This window comes from Sander vitreus, chromosome 1 (assembly GCF_031162955.1).
Source record: "Sander vitreus isolate 19-12246 chromosome 1, sanVit1, whole genome shotgun sequence".
NCBI classification, from domain to species: Eukaryota; Metazoa; Chordata; class Actinopteri; order Perciformes; family Percidae; genus Sander; species Sander vitreus.
In genome coordinates this window covers 40,048,068-40,064,846 of record NC_135855.1, presented here as the reverse complement: position 1 = coordinate 40,064,846, position 16,779 = coordinate 40,048,068, and the positions used below count along the sequence as shown (strand labels likewise).

Below are 16,779 nucleotides of genomic sequence, written 5' to 3'. Positions count from 1 at the left end.
GCAGCATTTCATTGTTATTTTAACAGAGCATTAGTAAAATGCTCCTAGGCTCGTGCACAGCACGTGCACACTATGCTTGTTACACACACAGGGACGCACAGCAGCACACACACATGCAGAAGATTACAAATACAAATATTACGGTGCAAATCCTCCATCATAACAGCAATGCTCCAAGGTCCAAACGCGCCTGGCTTTTAAAGGGAATGGGAGATGATCTCTGATTGGTTGATTGCATGTTACGCCCAAAACACACCTCTGATTAATGAAGACACTAAGTACAACCCTTTAGAATTTCGCGCACGGACCCTTTTGCCCACTGTTAAACTAGCAAAAGTGGATTTGTACACGCCCTAAACGCACCTGCACCAGGTGCTTCACGCCGCACGCTTAGATCGTTAAAATAGGGCCCAGAGTGTGGTGGACTGGGTGCAATTTTCCCATTTTTCATTTGCCTCGGTTTGTGTTCACACTGCGAATATTTGAGACAAGTGTTAAGGAAGTCTCTTTCTTAAAACAGTAGGCGTGTGGCCGGGTTAGCTCAGTTGGTAGAGCAGGCGCCCATATATAGAGGTTTACTCCTCGACGCAGCGGCCGCGGCCCTTTGCTGCATGTCATTCCCCTTCTCTCTCTCCCCTTTCATGTCTTCAGCTGTCCTGTGGCATTAAAGGCCTAAAATGCCCCAAAAAATAATCTCGTAGTAGGCGTTTTGTTTGTATCAAGAGTCAATTTAATTTCCCTGGTGGTACTGTGGAGGACTGCAGGGAGGTACGTGTCCCCCTAGTGGTACTGTGGAGGACTGCAGGGTGGTACGTGTCCCCCTAGTGGTACTCTGGAGGACTGCAGGGAGGTACGTGTCCCCCTAGTGGTACTGTGGAGGACTGCAGGGAGGTACGTGTCCCCCTAGTGGTACTCTGGAGGACTGCAAGGGGTACGTAAGATATTTTGCAAAATGTGTTTCAGTTACAAGGCTGTAGTTTACTTCTACTTCTTCGCTTTTTCAATGTTTTTGTCGATGTTTTTGAAGTTTGTCACCTTTTTTTTTGAAGGTTTTGTCGCCTGTTTTCACCTATTCTTGCCTTTCTTTATTACCTTTTTTGTCACTTTTGTCGCCCTAGTGTTGCCTTCCTTCTTACTACTGTGTTTTTTTAAGTTTTTATTGCTTTTTTTGACCTATTCTTGCCTTACTTCCTTCTTTCTACCGTCTTTTCCATCATCCTCTAAATATTTTCCAGGTCCAACGCTGTTGTTTAGTAATCTATTGCTGACATCGCTGTATTGTTCCTCTTTATAGAGACTTATTTGCGCTGGTTAGGGGGTACATGGCTTAAAAAAACTGTTCAAAGTGGGAATATTATTGATAAAAAGTTTGAAAACCAGTGCTCTAGAGCACTCGGAAGCGAACCGAGACCCCCGATTTCGAGCGGCCCAGAGTTTGGTTGTTTGATCCGCAGTTCGAATGAGCTTTCACACCGACCCAAACGAACCGGACTATCAGACAAAATGCTCCAGGGTTTGGGTAAAATAGATCAAACAGCTCAGGTGTAAAAGCTACCCAAAAAAACCTGTGTACAAAATACTGTGCGTCTGTAATTTAATTGGTATAAAACATTGTTAGGGAAATTTTGATTTACATACTTTCCCTCTTGTTATTTATTAAACTGGTTGCATAGAATAATATTATATTCTCTCTCTCTGTTAACTTAAACTGCTGTGGATATTGTTAAGAAACCATAACACTACTCAAACTCTAAACAAGATAACATGGAGCCATTGCGTGTCCTTGTCTGAGCACGGTGTGTTCATGCCCTCTCAGACCAGATAGTGGAGACGTCATCGACTCTGACGACAGAGTGACGACACCAACTCTTGTATCATGATTATCACATTCTACGTTGTATTACAAAAGCTGCTGTAGAGAGCTTTTCGTGAGGTCGTTGTCTGTACTAGAAGGCCTCCTCGTTGGGTTCTCGAGTAAAATGAACCTTAATATCTCTTCAGTGGTCTCTGTCTATTGTTTGATAATGAAAATATTCTAACAAACATCAAATAATTTAAATGGGAAGCTTTGTTTTTCCTCTCTCGGCACCTTTTCAATCCAAAAATTATCACAACTACCTTCTGAAAGTTTCTAAAGTATAAAACTCCCCCCCCCCCCCAGGCCGTCCCGTGGCAGGAGTTCCCCTCCTGGGCAGCAGATGAGATGACAGACCTCCCCGTCAGAGGGCGCTTCATCGGCCCGGTCGCCGTGGTGGACGGATACGTCCTGGAAGCTCCACCTTTCCAGGTGTGGGACAAGAAAGGAAACCACAGTGACGTTCCTTTTGTCGTCGGGACGACTGAGCAGGAGGCTGACTTCAGGTGAGTGCTCACCTGCTTCAGGTTCATCGCTGCCAGCTGTTACTGTCTGTCAAACTGAACTCAATCCTATGTTTCCTCTGCGTTTCCTCTGCCTTTCCTCTGCCTTTCCTCTGTGTTTCCTCTGCCTTTCCTGTTTCCTCTCTGTTTCCTCTCTGTTTCCTCTGCCTTTCCTGTTTCCTCTCTGTTTCCTCTCTGTTTCCTCTGCCTTTCCTCTCTGTTTCCTCTGTTTCCTCTCTGTTTCCTCTGTTTCCTCTCTGTTTCCTCTGCCTTTCCTCTCTGTTTCCTCTGCCTTTCCTCTGTTTCCTCTGCCTTTCCTCTGCCTTTCCTCTCTGTTTCCTCTGCCTTTCCTCTGTTTCCTCTGCCTGTTTCCTTTCTGTTTCCTCTGTGTTTCCTCTCTGTTTCCTCTGTGTTTCCTCTGTTTCCTCTCTGTTTCCTCTCTGTTTCCTCTCTGTTTCCTCTGTGTTTCCTCTGTGTTTCCTCTGTGTTTCCTCTGTTTTCTCTGTGTTTCCTCTGTTTCCTCTCTGTTTCCTCTGTGTTCCTCTGTTTCCTCTACGTTGTCTCTACGTTTCCTCTGTCTTTGGTCTGTGTTTCCTCTGCGTTTTCTCTGTGTTCCTGTTTCCTCTGCGTTTCCTCTGTGTTTCCTCTGCGTTTCCTCTGTGTTTCCTCTGCGTTCCTCTGTTTCCTCTCTGGTTTCCTCTACGTTTCCCTGTTTCCTCTGCGTTTCCTTTGTGTTTCCTCTGTGTTTCCTCTCTGTTTCCTCTCTGTTTCCTCTCTGTTTCCTCTGTGTTTCCTCTGTGTTTCCTCTGTGTTTCCTCTGTGTTTCCTCTCTGTTCCTGTTTCCTCTGTGTTTCCTCTGTGTTTCCTCTGTGTTTCCTCTGTGTTTCCTCTGTGTTTCCTCTGCGTTCCTCTGTTTCCTCTGTGTTTCCTCTGCGTTCCTCTGTTTCCTCTACGTTGTCTCTACGGTTCCTCTACGTTTCCTATTTCCTCTGTTTCCTCTGCGTTTCCTCTGTCTTTGATCTGTGTTTCCTCTGTCTTTCCTCTGTGTTTCCTTTGTGTTTCCTCTGTGTTTCCTCTGTTTCCTCTGCGTTCCTGTGTTTCCTCTGTGTTTCTCTGTTTCCTCTACGTTGTCTCTACGTTTCCTCTGTTTCCTCTGCGTTTCCTCTGCGTTGTCTCTACGGTTCCTCTACGTTTCCTGTTTCCTCTGTCTTTGATCTGTGTTTCCTCTGCGTTCCTCTGTTTCCTCTATGTTGTCTCTACGTTGTCTCTACGGTTCCTCTACGTTTCCTGTGTCCTCTATGTTTTCTCTGCGTTTCCTCTCTTTGATCTGTTTCTCCTCTGCGTTCCTCTGTGTTTCCTCTGTGTTTCCTCTGTGTTTCCTCTGCGTTCCTCTGTGTTTCCTCTGCGTTCCTCTGCGTTTCCTCTGTTTCCTCTGCGTTCCTCTGTTCCCTCTACGTTTCTTCTGTGTTTCCTCTACGTTTCCTCTGCGTTGTCTCTACGTTTCATTTACATTGTCTCTGTGTTTCCTCTGCAGCCCGGCGGCTGGAAACATTTCCATGTGGACCTGGGGGGACTACCAATGGTTCGTGACAGGTAACTGAAACGTTAGTGACCGACACTGTGATGTCAGGCATCAATTATTATGTTAACCCAACTCTACCCAGTCCTTAAAACATACATTAGTGAGCATGCAGCTAAAGACACAGAGTAACGTTAGGTGACAGGCTGGTAGCATGCAGCTAAAGACACAGGGTAACGTTAGGTGACAGGCTGGTAGCATGCAGCTAAAGACACAGGGTAACGTTAGGGGACAGGCTGGTAGCATGCAGCTAAAGACACAGGGTAACGTTAGGTGACAGGCTGGTAGCATGCAGCTAAAGACACAGGGTAACGTTAGGTGACAGGCTGGTAGCATGCAGCTAAAGACACAGGGTAACATTAGGTGACAGGCTGGTAGCATGCATGTAGACTGACAGAATCCATTGTGCATTCATGTGCATCTCGTAAACTCTTGAGAAACTCAAACTGTTGTTGCAAAGTATCCTTCTGCCATCTAGTGGCTCTTATTGTGGCATTGCTGTCCCTGTTGAAAAGAAAATGTTCATCGAAAGTCAAATTGAATCGTGAAATTGGAGAATGATGACACCCCTAAACACAACATTAACATTGATTTATATTCATTATATAAATATCAACATATATCCATCAAAGCAAATAAACAATAAAAACATTTCGAACTCAATATCACATTTTTATGACCTTAACTAAACTTCCATAGGTTAAATAGGTTAAATATGGATGCTCTAATCTTTACATTAGTTTACATATTAAAGGACCTCTGGGACCGTAGACTGTAAATGTGGATTTTTACATGAGAAATTACTCTGCAGAAAGAGGAGGAGGCCGGTCTGATGCTGGTTTGTGTGGTCGCCGTAACATGCTACGCTAACGGGAAGCTGCTGAATATTTAATGAACATTAGGTGCTGTGGAAATTGCTTTTAGCCATGGGAATAGTTTTTATCTTCCTTTTTAAGAACTAATGAAAAGGTCTGAAGTGTTATGTATTAATTTCAGTCTTTGCTCAACACAGAAGCCTCCGTGTGTGATCGTCTCCACGGCAGCAGGGCGACTGTGGAAGTGACATTTTCCTAAAAAGTCGTCCATATTCAGACATGGAGGCTGATCTTTGTGGCTTAAACTCTATTAGAGCTGCAATAATGAATCAATTAATCGATTAGTTGTCAACTATTAAGTTAATCGGCAACTATTTTGATAATCTGTGTCATTTTTCAAAGAAAAGTCAAAACTTCTCTGATGTCAGCTTGTTAAATGTGACTATCTTCTAGTCTCTTCTCTCCTCTGTGACCGTAAACTGAATATCTTTTGAGTTGTGGACAAAACAAGACATTTGAGGACGTTATGTTGGACTTTTGGGAAACACTGAACCACATTATTCACAATTTTCTGACATTTTAGAGATCAAACTACTAATCCATTCATCCAGGAAAATAATCCACAGATTAATCAACAATGAAAATAGTTGTTAGTTGCAGCCCTAACAGCTATGAATACATATATTTCTGTATAAATGTCTTTTTCCAGCCGCACACTGATGGCAGCATTAAAGTGATGGTTCGGAGTAATTTCACCCTAGGCTGCTTTGCACATTGACCTCGAGCCAAACAACCCCCATCCGTTATAACGTTGGTGGAGTTAGCGTTATCAGCTGGTTAGCTTAGTGCAGGCGCTAATGGATCCACATTTGTATCTCGTAAATGTGGATCCATTAGCGCCTGCACTAAGCTAACCAGCTGATAACGCTAACTCCACCAACGTTATAACAAGGGAAAAAAGCTTATGGGGGGTTGTTTGGCTCGAGGTCAATGTGCAAAGCAGCCTAGGGTGAAATTACTCCGAACCATCACTTTAATGTACAGACAGACAGACACTTTATTGATCCCCAAGGTTAAAATCAAGGTCCCAGTAGCTTAGGTGATAGAATGCAAAACCGATTGTACCTTGTCATAGTTGAATAGACAGTTCGTGGGTAAATAGGACACACATAGAAGCTCAAAATCCCATTGATACCCCTTTACTATGAAAATCTCATATTTTGAAACTGAGGCTGAAAACGGGTGAATCTCAACAAAGCTAGAAGTTGACGTCAGCATCCCAGGACCTGTACCTTTTGTCACGCCCATGGATGTATTAAGAGAACGGTCACGCCCCAACATTTACATAGGCTTCACAACTGACCTGAGATCAGGTAGTCTTCTGAATCTAGGTCGCGCAGATCTCTGCTATTTCATCACAGACCCTGGCCTGCTGTGAGCTCAATTGAGCTCCATCACGGCCGGCAGCCCGGTGCTCAATACACACAAACTCACCGTTTCTGGGTGACTGGACTACCAAACGCCGCTGCCCTGACAGAGCTCTAGGGCCTGCAGCTCGCTGTTCTCCCCCCCCTCTTCCTGCTAAATGGCCGGTGTGTGTGTGTGTGACTGAGAGCGCGGTCAGCGAGCTTGTTACGCCTGCAATCTCTTACTGCAGGTTCCAGTTAATCTTATAATGGATATGTGTGTTGAGTTATTTAAACAAACGATTGGGGAAATAAACGCCTCTTGTCCGCGAGTCTCATCGATAGAGCCTGCGGTGAGCTGGAGTCCATCAATGAGAGCTAGCTAGCCTCCTCCTAACGAGACCTCTGCACTTCACAAAAATGCATTAAATTGAAATCCGAAATTGGACAAGTGTTAGCTAAGCTTTATAAGACCTTGGGGAACCTGTAATATACAAGCTGTGACGAAATTCAAACCGTAAATATACTATAGTTATGCCGAAAGTGTAGCTAGCTAGCCGAGATCGTTTCCCATTGTATTGAATGGGACACCTAGCTAGCTAGCTAGCTAGCTGCTCCTCCTAACAAGACCCCTGATGTTCACAAAAATGCCTTAAATTGAAATCTGACACAATGGTTAGCTTTATAAGACCTTGGGGTAGATGTTATATAAGTGGCGTGATGAAATTCAAACTGTAAATATATTATTGTTATGCCTGTTATGTTATGCCGGCAGCCGGCCGCGGAGCCCCGGTATTGCAGTAATCCACAAAGGGTGACTTTGCCCTGGGTATGGAGCCCAGCAGGCTGCTGCTTTCTCGTCAGACTATGTGGAGCTCCTAAAGTCCGACACGTCTTACCAAATTAGCAATTAGCCATCAATTTTCGTAAAACGGCCCATATTTGAGCTTTATATAGTTGATTTCTCGCATAAAAAAAGTCTCAGAAGTGAATTTAGTAACGAAACATTGCAGTGTCTGGAATATGAGATTCTGTTGCGTCTCTAATGTGTGTGTATGGGGATTCGCTCAACCAATCAGCGCGCAGCTCATCTGAATATTCATGAGCATACCATATTTGGAAGAAAAGCTGTCGTTACAAATGGGGCCAAAACGCAGGGATGCATAAGGGCCAATACAATATCAACCAGGCCATTTTCAGCCCAACCAATGTTACATACCCCATTAGGAGACCTTAAGGAACAGTGTGAAATACCCTATATAATCATATATATTATACCCTTTAAAGACATCACACACAACATACAAAATACATCATAAACAGGATGATAAGATGACAAATCCACATGAATAACGGACAATAAAAGAAAAGATACTAAATAAAAAATCCACATATCCACAATAGTTTCTGTGATAACAGAAATCATGGCTGGAATCGCAAAAGCTACAAAACACACACAGACTCTATGGGGCCCTACATTTAGTTAGTGCTAAAAGCTAACTGGAGATTTGAAAATATGACTACGTCTACGTTTCCAACCGAGTCGTTCCGCTGTAACTGTAGTTTAAAAAACATCTTAAAGCAACACCAAAGATTCTTTTGTACCTTAAAATAATGTTTCCAAAATCCTTTCAGTGGTTCATCAACTCGTAACAGGGTGAACGGCACTTCTGCATTCGCTTTGCGGCCCTCTATCGGCTATAACCCCACTATGCAAGTTTGCTAGATCGGGTAGCGGACCTGTAGTTCGAATGAGAACGGTAATGGACAATTCCGCTTCCAACCTGTAGGGGGACCGAAGAGCAAAAGTGCTTTGGTGTTGCTTTAAGATGACTTTAAGTTGACTTTACCAGCTGACTTCTCTATTGGCTGTTGAAACAGGAGACGTCTCTTACGTTCTAAAACCAGCCTCTGGAGACTCGACCAGCTGACTTCTCTATTAGCTGTTGAAACAGGAGACGTCTCTTACGTTCTAAAACCAGCCTCTGGAGACTCCACCAGCTGACTTCTCTATTGGCTGTTGAAACAGGAGACGTCTCTTACTTTCTAAAACCAGCCTCTGGAGACTTCTCTATTGGCTGTTGAAACAGGAGACGTCTCTTACTTTCTAAAACCAGCCTCTGGAGACTTCTCGATTGGCTGTTGAAACAGGAGATGTCTCTTACGTTCTAAAACCAGCCTCTGGAGACTTCTCTATTGGCTGTTGAAACAGGAGACGTCTCTTACTTTCTAAAACCAGCCTTAGACCACTGAAACGTTTCTCTGCGACGTTCTAAAACGGTTTCGTCTCGTTGCGAATCTTTGGTCTGAACTGGGCTTAACATGCTGTATGCATTATATCGTGTTGTGTCAGCACCTCTCTGCTCCACACAGATAAACTTCAGTCCTTCAGTGAGAATCTCACCAAAGATGCGTTGAAGCTGTACCCGAGCTCGGCGCCCTGCCCCACCACAGACCGCTGTCCGGAGAGGGCCTACACCACCATGGTGTCCGACATCAGGACCACCTGTCCCAACAACGACCTGGCCTGGAGGGCTGCAGGTAAACTCACAAAGCTCTTCAACTTCGTTTCATAGTGAAGTGTTTCAAAGGGTCATTTAGGTTATTTTTTTTTCAACCTATGTTTTTGTGTCTAAGGGACTAATGGGAACAACATTTTTTTTTTTTTTTTTAAATGAGTCCAGTATTGAGCAAGACCGCTGCAGCCGTCGTGCGGCCAAATGTTATCGGTCTGAATGGATCAAACTCTGACAGTGAAATGCGTCATTTCGTGAGGGTTGTGTAGCAAAAAAAACGATCCACTGATTGACAGATGTCTTTTTCGCCATGTAAGACAATGTTCAAGTCAAGGTTTTACTGTCATTTCAACCATATACTCTCTATATAGTGAGACGAAACGACGTTTCACCATGGATCAAGTGGTGTTACACGCTGAGCACGCTGTTACATTTAAGATGTATAAAAAAAAGACATTATAGATTATACATAAAGTGCAATTACTACTTAAAGGAGAGCAATTAAAGGACAATTCCAGCGCAAAACGAACCTAGGGGGTTAATAACAGATGTGCTGGACAGACAACAGACAACAAAAGACAGGGCATGAGTAGACTTGTAACAGCACTGATTGTTATAGGTTTGATTCACTGTGAGGTGAAGGTAGAATATATAGAATTTAGCAGCAGAAAAAAAGTGCAGGAATGCATTTCAGTTCAGTGTGAAAAAAATGTTCATTTTGCTTCAAAACCTGGCATATTTACTGGGGTCTGACCTGGACTGCAATGTAACCACTCTGGGCATTTGTACATCGTCTGCATGCTGCTTTTGCCAATGACAGACTCAGGTTATTGTGTATAAGTGTCTGACAACATTATGAAAGGATCCCTACAGAGATAGACCTTTTTAGTTAGAGTGTAAAATCCTTTTTGTTTAAATGAAAACATCCCCGAAATCGCACTCACCAAACAGTACTTCTAGCGTGTATAGAGCCAGCATATTTCTAAATGTATCCATCAGAATACAGTTTATTGGTCTGAGGAAAGCTGGCAGTGTTTTCTAAATTAAACGGTCTGCCCTTCTGCAGTACATTAGTATATTGGAGCATTAGTATACATTACACGTTGTTTTATTCCTCTCCTGATGAGCTGCTGCAGCTCCTCAATGAGTTTGCACTGCAGCAGAGTTTTTCTTCATGGAGGTTTTGTGCCTGTGGGGCTTGTTAGGCTCACTCAGCGGTGAAGCTCGGAGTAAACTGACATTTAGCTGTTGTGAGAGGCAACTGCAAGGCATCCTGGGTGATTTTTCTGCACGGTTCATTGTTTTATTTTATGTTGCACAGACCGTTATTTCTGTGACAGAATAATAGCTAATCTTGGGTGATGATGAATAAGGGATTTTAAGGCTCATATGAGTAATATGTTCAGCAAAAAAGCTTCCTAAACAGCAACTTCTGACTCAAATATTCAATAAAAGCAAAGTGTGTGTGTGTGTGTGTGTGTGTGTGTGTGTGTGTGTGTGTGTGTGTGTGTGTGTGTGTGATTTGTGCTTTGTCCCCTGCAGACTGGTCTCCCGTTGTGTCCCTTGATAGATGCTTGTCCACTCTCTTTTGTCTGTAAACGCATCACAGCAATCACACACACACGTGTGTATCAAAGCTTGTGTGTATCTTCGTCCTCTGTGCCATAGAGCTTCTATTGTTGTGGTTTTAATGTTTTCCGTCTTCAGTAAGAACCAGTCGGCTCGGAGCGGAGAGCCACATTGTTGTTTTTGGTCTTTCATGCGATTCATTCGCTATAACTTTTACTTGACCCGGAAAAAACCTCATTGAGATTAAAAAAAACTCTTTTTCAAGAGTGCAATGGCAGCAGTACAGTCAAACACAAAGTACACAAAAACATTAACAACATAAAACAACAACTACAGCAGCAAATATTGCCCAAAGTCAACCACAATCATAAATACATCGGGAAAGAAATGTCTAGAATAACACAAGACTTATCATTTAAGAACACACACAGGTTTTTTCAGGAGATCTGAACTATCCCTTTAAGAAAGACCTGGTGTAAAAACTCTAAGCTGCTGATTCTGATATGTACTAGTTTCCAGCAATATAACTGTTTGTTTTAATGTGAAGTTAAATACCTCACACTGCGTGTTAAATGACATGCTGCTTTTTGGATGCTTTTATATAGGCCTTAGTGGTCCCCTAATACTGTATCTGAAGTCTCTTTTATATAGACCTTAGTGGTCCCCTAATACTGTATCTGAAGTCTCTTTTATATAGGCCTTAGTGGTCCCCTAATACTGTATCTGAAGTCTCTTTTATATAGACCTTAGTGGTCCCCTAATACTGTATCTGAAGTCTCTTTTTATATAGACCTTAGTGGTCCCCTAATACTGTATCTGAAGTCTCTTTTATATAGACCTTAGTGGTCCCCTAACACTGTATCTGAAGTCTCTTTTATATAGACCTTAGTGGTCCCCCTAACACTGTATCTGAAGTCTCTTTTATATAGACCTTAGTGGTCCCCTAATACTGTATCTGAAGTCTCTTTCCCTAAATTCAGCCTTGGTGCAGAATTACAGCCACTAGAGTCAGTCCCACAATGAGCTTTCCTTAGGATGGGCCATTTCTGTGTCTGTAGCTTTAAATGCTATTGAGGAGGGGGGGGGGTGTGGCCTTGACCAACTGCCACTTTGCTTGTTATCAAGCCATGATGTCTCTCTCTCTCTCATGGGGGGGCCAAATTCTCTGGGCGGGCAAAGCAGAGAAAGGGGAGGTAACCTTTTCCCCTTATGATGTCATAAAGGGAAGATTCCTGATTGGCCCATCTGAGCTTTCATTTTCTCAAAGGCAGAGCAGGATACCCAGGGCTCGGTTTACACCTATCACCATTTCTAGCCACTGGGGGACCATAGGCAGGCTGGGGGAACTTTAAAGCGCCCATATCATGCTCATTTTTAGGTTCATAGTTCATAGTTCATAGTTCATAGGTCATGGTTTAATTTTCAAAAAACACCATATTGTTGTTGTACTGCACCGCTCTCTCTCACTGCTGCAGATCCTCTTTCAGCTGGTCTCTGTTTTAGCTACAGAGTGAGACCTCTTTTCTTCTGTACTATCTTTGATTGCACTCGCACATGCTCAGTAGCTCAGATGTAGCTCATGTCAGCTAGCTAGCTCCATAGACAGTAAAAGAAAGGCTGTTTCTCCAGCTTCAGTCAGTTACAAGGCAGGATTAGCTGGGAGACTTCTTCTAAATGAGGGCGCACATGGAAGTAGTTCTTTAGTAGATTATGGTGAACTAGTGTGTGTTGTAGCAGTGCTTTGCTATTGAGAACGAGGTAGCATGCTAACGGTTAGCCAGCTCGTTTCGGCTTGTGACGTCACAAGCCGTGCAGATGTTGACCAGCTCACCCGGAGACTGAAGGCAGGACACATTCAGAAACCGTATCTCACTCAGAACAGCATGGATGGATTTTTTTCAAAGTGTGTATGTCTGTGGAAGCACCAGAGACACAAAATAACTCCCCAAATCCCAGAAAAAGTGTTTTTTTCATAATATGGGCACTTTAAGCTTAATATGATTAAACCTCTCTCTCTGTGCGCAGCGGCCCTCGACAGTCCCGTGTATCGATACGTGGTGACACACACACCGTCAGGACCGGTTACCGCATCTGGCGACCTGCTGCCGTTCCCCAGCCGCTTCTCCTTCCACTGTCTGGACGCCGTGACCTTCTTCGGCGGGCTGGAGTCCTTCCTGGGGAAACCGCTCTCTAATCGAGACAAGAGCTTCCAGGATCTCATCACACGCCACCTCGTCAACTTCGCCAAAACAGGTGCAGATGCTTCCTGGTTGGGTTTGGGTATTGTTTGGGGATTTCTTCTGAGAAACCTCCATTGGGTAATGTTTTGAGTTGATTCTTAACAAGAAACCCCCTTTTGTTCTTTCACAAATATGTACTCATTCATGTGTATTTACTTCCACCAACTAATCAAAGTATTCTCGTAAGCGTAGAATCTGACATTCAGAATACATACGGGGGAGTCGCTCGAATGACGGCCGCCATGTAGCGCCTCCATCTTTATAATACATTAGCCAAAGAGGGACATGCCTCTGCCTTTCGTGCTTTTACACTCAGTGGCACCGTGACGAACGCCAGCCGGGAGATTACTCGCGACTAGCCGGCAGATTTGAAAGCCTGTTGAAGATGGAGGATCACGCCTATTCTCGAGGACATGTAACGGAGTCGCCAAGGAAGCGAAAAAGGGAATTAAAACGACAACGCGACAGGCAAAGCAACAAGACCAAAGTTAATATTGGAGCGGCTAGAACAGCTGCGTGTAAACGATGGAGATACTCAGAGATCATTTCAGGTTCGGCCACCGTTAGGAGTTAAAACGTGCTCGGGATGATTTATTAAAAATGTAATAACAGTAAATGATTTCACCTGTCAGCTGCTGTTAAATGACAAAAAAGTAGAACCACTAGATGGTAGAAGTTTACTTTACAACTTTGAATGCACCGTGAGCTTACGAGGTGCAGTTGATTGCACCATTAAGTCCCGTTGGTGTTGTTTTCTCCAGCAGTGTCCACGGTGTCTCAAAGGTCAGCTAGTCTACTCTGTGTCTTTTTTAGGACTGTTCAAAAAAGTTGAATAGTAAAAAAATTAATACTATTTGAATGCTGAAATTACTGTTCAAATGTGATTTCTTTTTTAATAAATATGTTGGCTAACGTTAGCTAATTTCCCTCTTTTCACCTTGGCCCACCCGCATGTGAAAACGAAATGCTTTTGTCACGTCGGATGAACAATAAGTAAGCGGGAGTGAGAAACACAAGGCACTGTGAGGTCTTTAGATCACGGAGCTAACGTTAACGTTACGTACCGGGTAACGTTAGTGCAGCGGGAATGACAGGCTGCTGCTGGGAATCGGAAGAAGGGTGGGAAGTAGTTTTTTTTGCTTATAGTGGCATTGGCAATGAATATGCCTGACTACTGTAGTACATATTAATTATAGGCTGCATTTGAGCATTACATATTCAAATATTATTTGAATACAAAACAAAATAACAAAGGAAATCCGAATGGTATTATAGAGGAAGATTGACAGCCCTAGTGTCTTTAGCTGCAGACTGTTGGACGTCCCGCTGCTGGAATCCGTTTCCAGTGGAAAAACAGCCACACGTTAGACCGTTGAACCGTGTTTAATCCAGCTGCTAGCTAACGGTAGGCTAACGTTATGGGTTAGGGATAGGGTTAGGGGCCTAACCCCTACCCCTTATTGCTGCAAAGTGCTTCTGTTGCCTGTAACGTCCGTTTCAGAGCACCACAGGGCAGTGCTGGCATTTAAGAGGCACCTGAAATGAGGCATAAGTCATACCGAAAACAATTTAGATCAGACTTCAAAAATGGATCACCAGAATTTAGTTTTTTTCTCACTCGCCTCTCATGGCTTCCGTGTGTGAATGTGTCTGTTTTTTTTGTGAAGTCCTGCTGTTTGCACTGATTCATAACCTCAGTGCTTCCCTGTGAACATATTTTGTTACGTGTGGGTTTTTTTTTTACGTATGTTTATGAGGCTGTTTAGTGACTCACATCAGCCAACAGAGAGTTTTAAGCTCAGGCTTTTTAGTGGCACTGAAATGAGGCACCGAAATCTGCGTTGTTGTTCGGTCCGGTAGATACCTGTCGTTTAGAAACTACCGGGTTCTGGTACCCATTCTTTGGTGCCTCATTCTTAATCCTTACATCACTCTGATTGGTCCATTGTGGTTCCAACCAGTGGATTCACAGGTCAGGATCCAGGCTAGACAAGTCAAATATGAAAGTCATATTGCCACTAGGGATGCACCGAATCCAGATTTTTGGGGTTGGGCTGAATCCTGAACCCCCTGGTTGAGATTCTGCTGAATCCTGAACCCCCTGGTTGAGGTTCTGCTGAGTCCTCGTCCCGTCCTCAGTCCATGAACACAGTCAACACATTAATGAAGTAAACAGTGACTGTCCTTCCTTTGCCGTACCTGAAGTTGCTGCATTCTGGCTGCTGTCTGTAGATTCCTTCATGCTCAGCTCGTATTCTTCCAGATGTTTCATACCAGATGTTGTAACAGCGGTGATGTTGTGTATTGTTTAGGGTCCTCGCCACCACCAGACTAATCAGCATTGCAGATTGAACATGTAGCTGGACTTGAATGGCCTTCTTTTGACTGAAAGTACTGCCAAACAACACTTTTTCTGCTCACCAGTTCCATTTCCACTTCCTCTCAGCCTGCTGCATTGAAGGCTCCACCTACGTAAACACCTTCCCGTAATCAACGGCGCCGTCATTACGTCGAGCAGCGTAGGGTTCCGTCAAAAAGCCCAATATTCAGCCGAATCCAAAGCCGAATCCTGGATTTGGTGCATCCCTGGTTGCCACAAACAATTATTGATCGTTGTGTAAAGGCTTTGGATCACAGCACGTGTGTGATATCTTGTACACGTCTTGAAAGAAAGACTACAACTAACTGATGACACTCCTCCTCTTCTGTCTTGCAGGTAAGATGGAGGATGAGTGGCCAGAATACCCAGCAGCCACTGCTCTCCTGTCCGACAGCCTGACGGCGGTCCACAACTACTCGGCTGTTCGGTGTCAGCTGTGGAAGGACAACGGCCTGTACGCGTACGCATGGACCAACTGACCGAGACGCAGACTGAAGGCAGCGTTCATCTGACCACTCTGTCGTTAATGAATCAGCACGAGACTTCATTAAAGTCACTGCTTGGTTACACCGAGACGATCTCACGTCTCTCTCATCCAGCTCAGATCCTGCAGCAGCCGTTTGACGCGTTAGTACGTTTTTTTATATCAGAAATATGGGTTTATTTCAACCAAATACCCGGATACATGTACAGTATGTACGTTGTATGGAAGCCATGCAGCAGTCTTCGCAGGTAAAATTACTGATTTTCTTTCAGTTTCGTAGCATTTGAAAAAAAGTAACTTTGACATAAACCAGTCTGTGATCCATCAACACCCTCTGATCTTAACTATTAGTCAAAATAATGCTTTTTTTTCATCTTAAAAATGAGCTATAATGCCATATAAATTAGGGTTTACATAATGTCAAACGGGTTCTCGACAGTTGTAGACAGAAGTGGCTGAAGAAATGCTTGAAATCCATGCTTTTTGGTCTAAACATCATACCCAAATTAAAAGGGGTACAGCTCCCACATACTCTGACACTCTGGGGTGTGTCTGGTATCATTGGAAAGGTAACAGTCTCAAGTGTTTGTGTGTGTGTCTAGGGTGATTCTAGGACTTACTGACACAGAGTTACAGAGGCTAGAATGGAGGGTTTTTTTATTTCCGTCCAAGTCCTACATCTGTAAAATGATTAGACTACACTGCTGTAAACACACCTGGTGAGATACAGACAACACGGGGCATTAGCCACATGTCTCCGCTTACTACAGAATCAATCCAGACTCAAATCCAAGACTCAAAAATGGATTTTATATGATTTCTTTTCTGCAGATACCTGTATGTCTGTGCGTTTTTTTATTTCCATTTGAAAAGTGCAAAGAAAAAAGCCAAAAAACTACACACCCACACCAATCACCTTTCCAATGATGCCAGACACACCCCAGAGTGTCAGAGTATGTGGGAGCTGTACCACTTTTAATTTGGGTATGACGTTTAGACCGAAAAGCATGGATGTCGAGCGTTTCTTCAGCCACTTCTGTCTCCAACAGTGGAGAACCCTTTTGACATGAACTGCTGCCCTGATTAAAAAAACAATGCAACTGATCTCAGCTGGTATTCTGTCTGGAATGGACATTTCTAAGTGACCCCAAACTTTTGGCCAGTAGTGTATGATAAGGAAGCGTTCTTTACAATCAAACAAAACGGGAATCAGGATCTCTGAGGGAAAGAATGGCAGGTCAGTGTGAAGTGTGAGGTCTCCTTAAAGGTGCAGCAGGGTGTCTAACTGTTCAGATGCACCAATCAGGGCCAGGGGGGGGGGTGTCTAACTGTTCAGATGCACCAATCAGGGCCAGGGGGGGTGTCTAACTGTTCAGATGCACCAATCAGGGCCAGGGGGGGTGTCTAACTGTTCAGATGCACCAATCAGGGC

At 43.8% G+C, this 16,779-nt stretch overlaps 1 protein-coding gene across 1 annotated transcript in view; it reads left to right on the top strand.

The window, feature by feature from the left end:
• The window catches only part of LOC144521316 (para-nitrobenzyl esterase), a 33,745-nt gene extending 17,021 nt beyond the window's left edge, over positions 1 to 16,724 (top strand). Inside the window, exons 6-10 of the mRNA XM_078255851.1 lie at positions 2,162 to 2,361; positions 3,893 to 3,951; positions 8,532 to 8,699; positions 12,269 to 12,496; positions 15,200 to 16,724. Coding sequence (XP_078111977.1) covers positions 2,162 to 2,361; positions 3,893 to 3,951; positions 8,532 to 8,699; positions 12,269 to 12,496; positions 15,200 to 15,342 — 798 coding nt within the window. The 3' untranslated portion in view covers positions 15,343 to 16,724. The remainder of the gene's footprint in view (positions 1 to 2,161; positions 2,362 to 3,892; positions 3,952 to 8,531; positions 8,700 to 12,268; positions 12,497 to 15,199) is intronic.
• Positions 16,725 to 16,779: the final 55 nt, after the last annotated feature.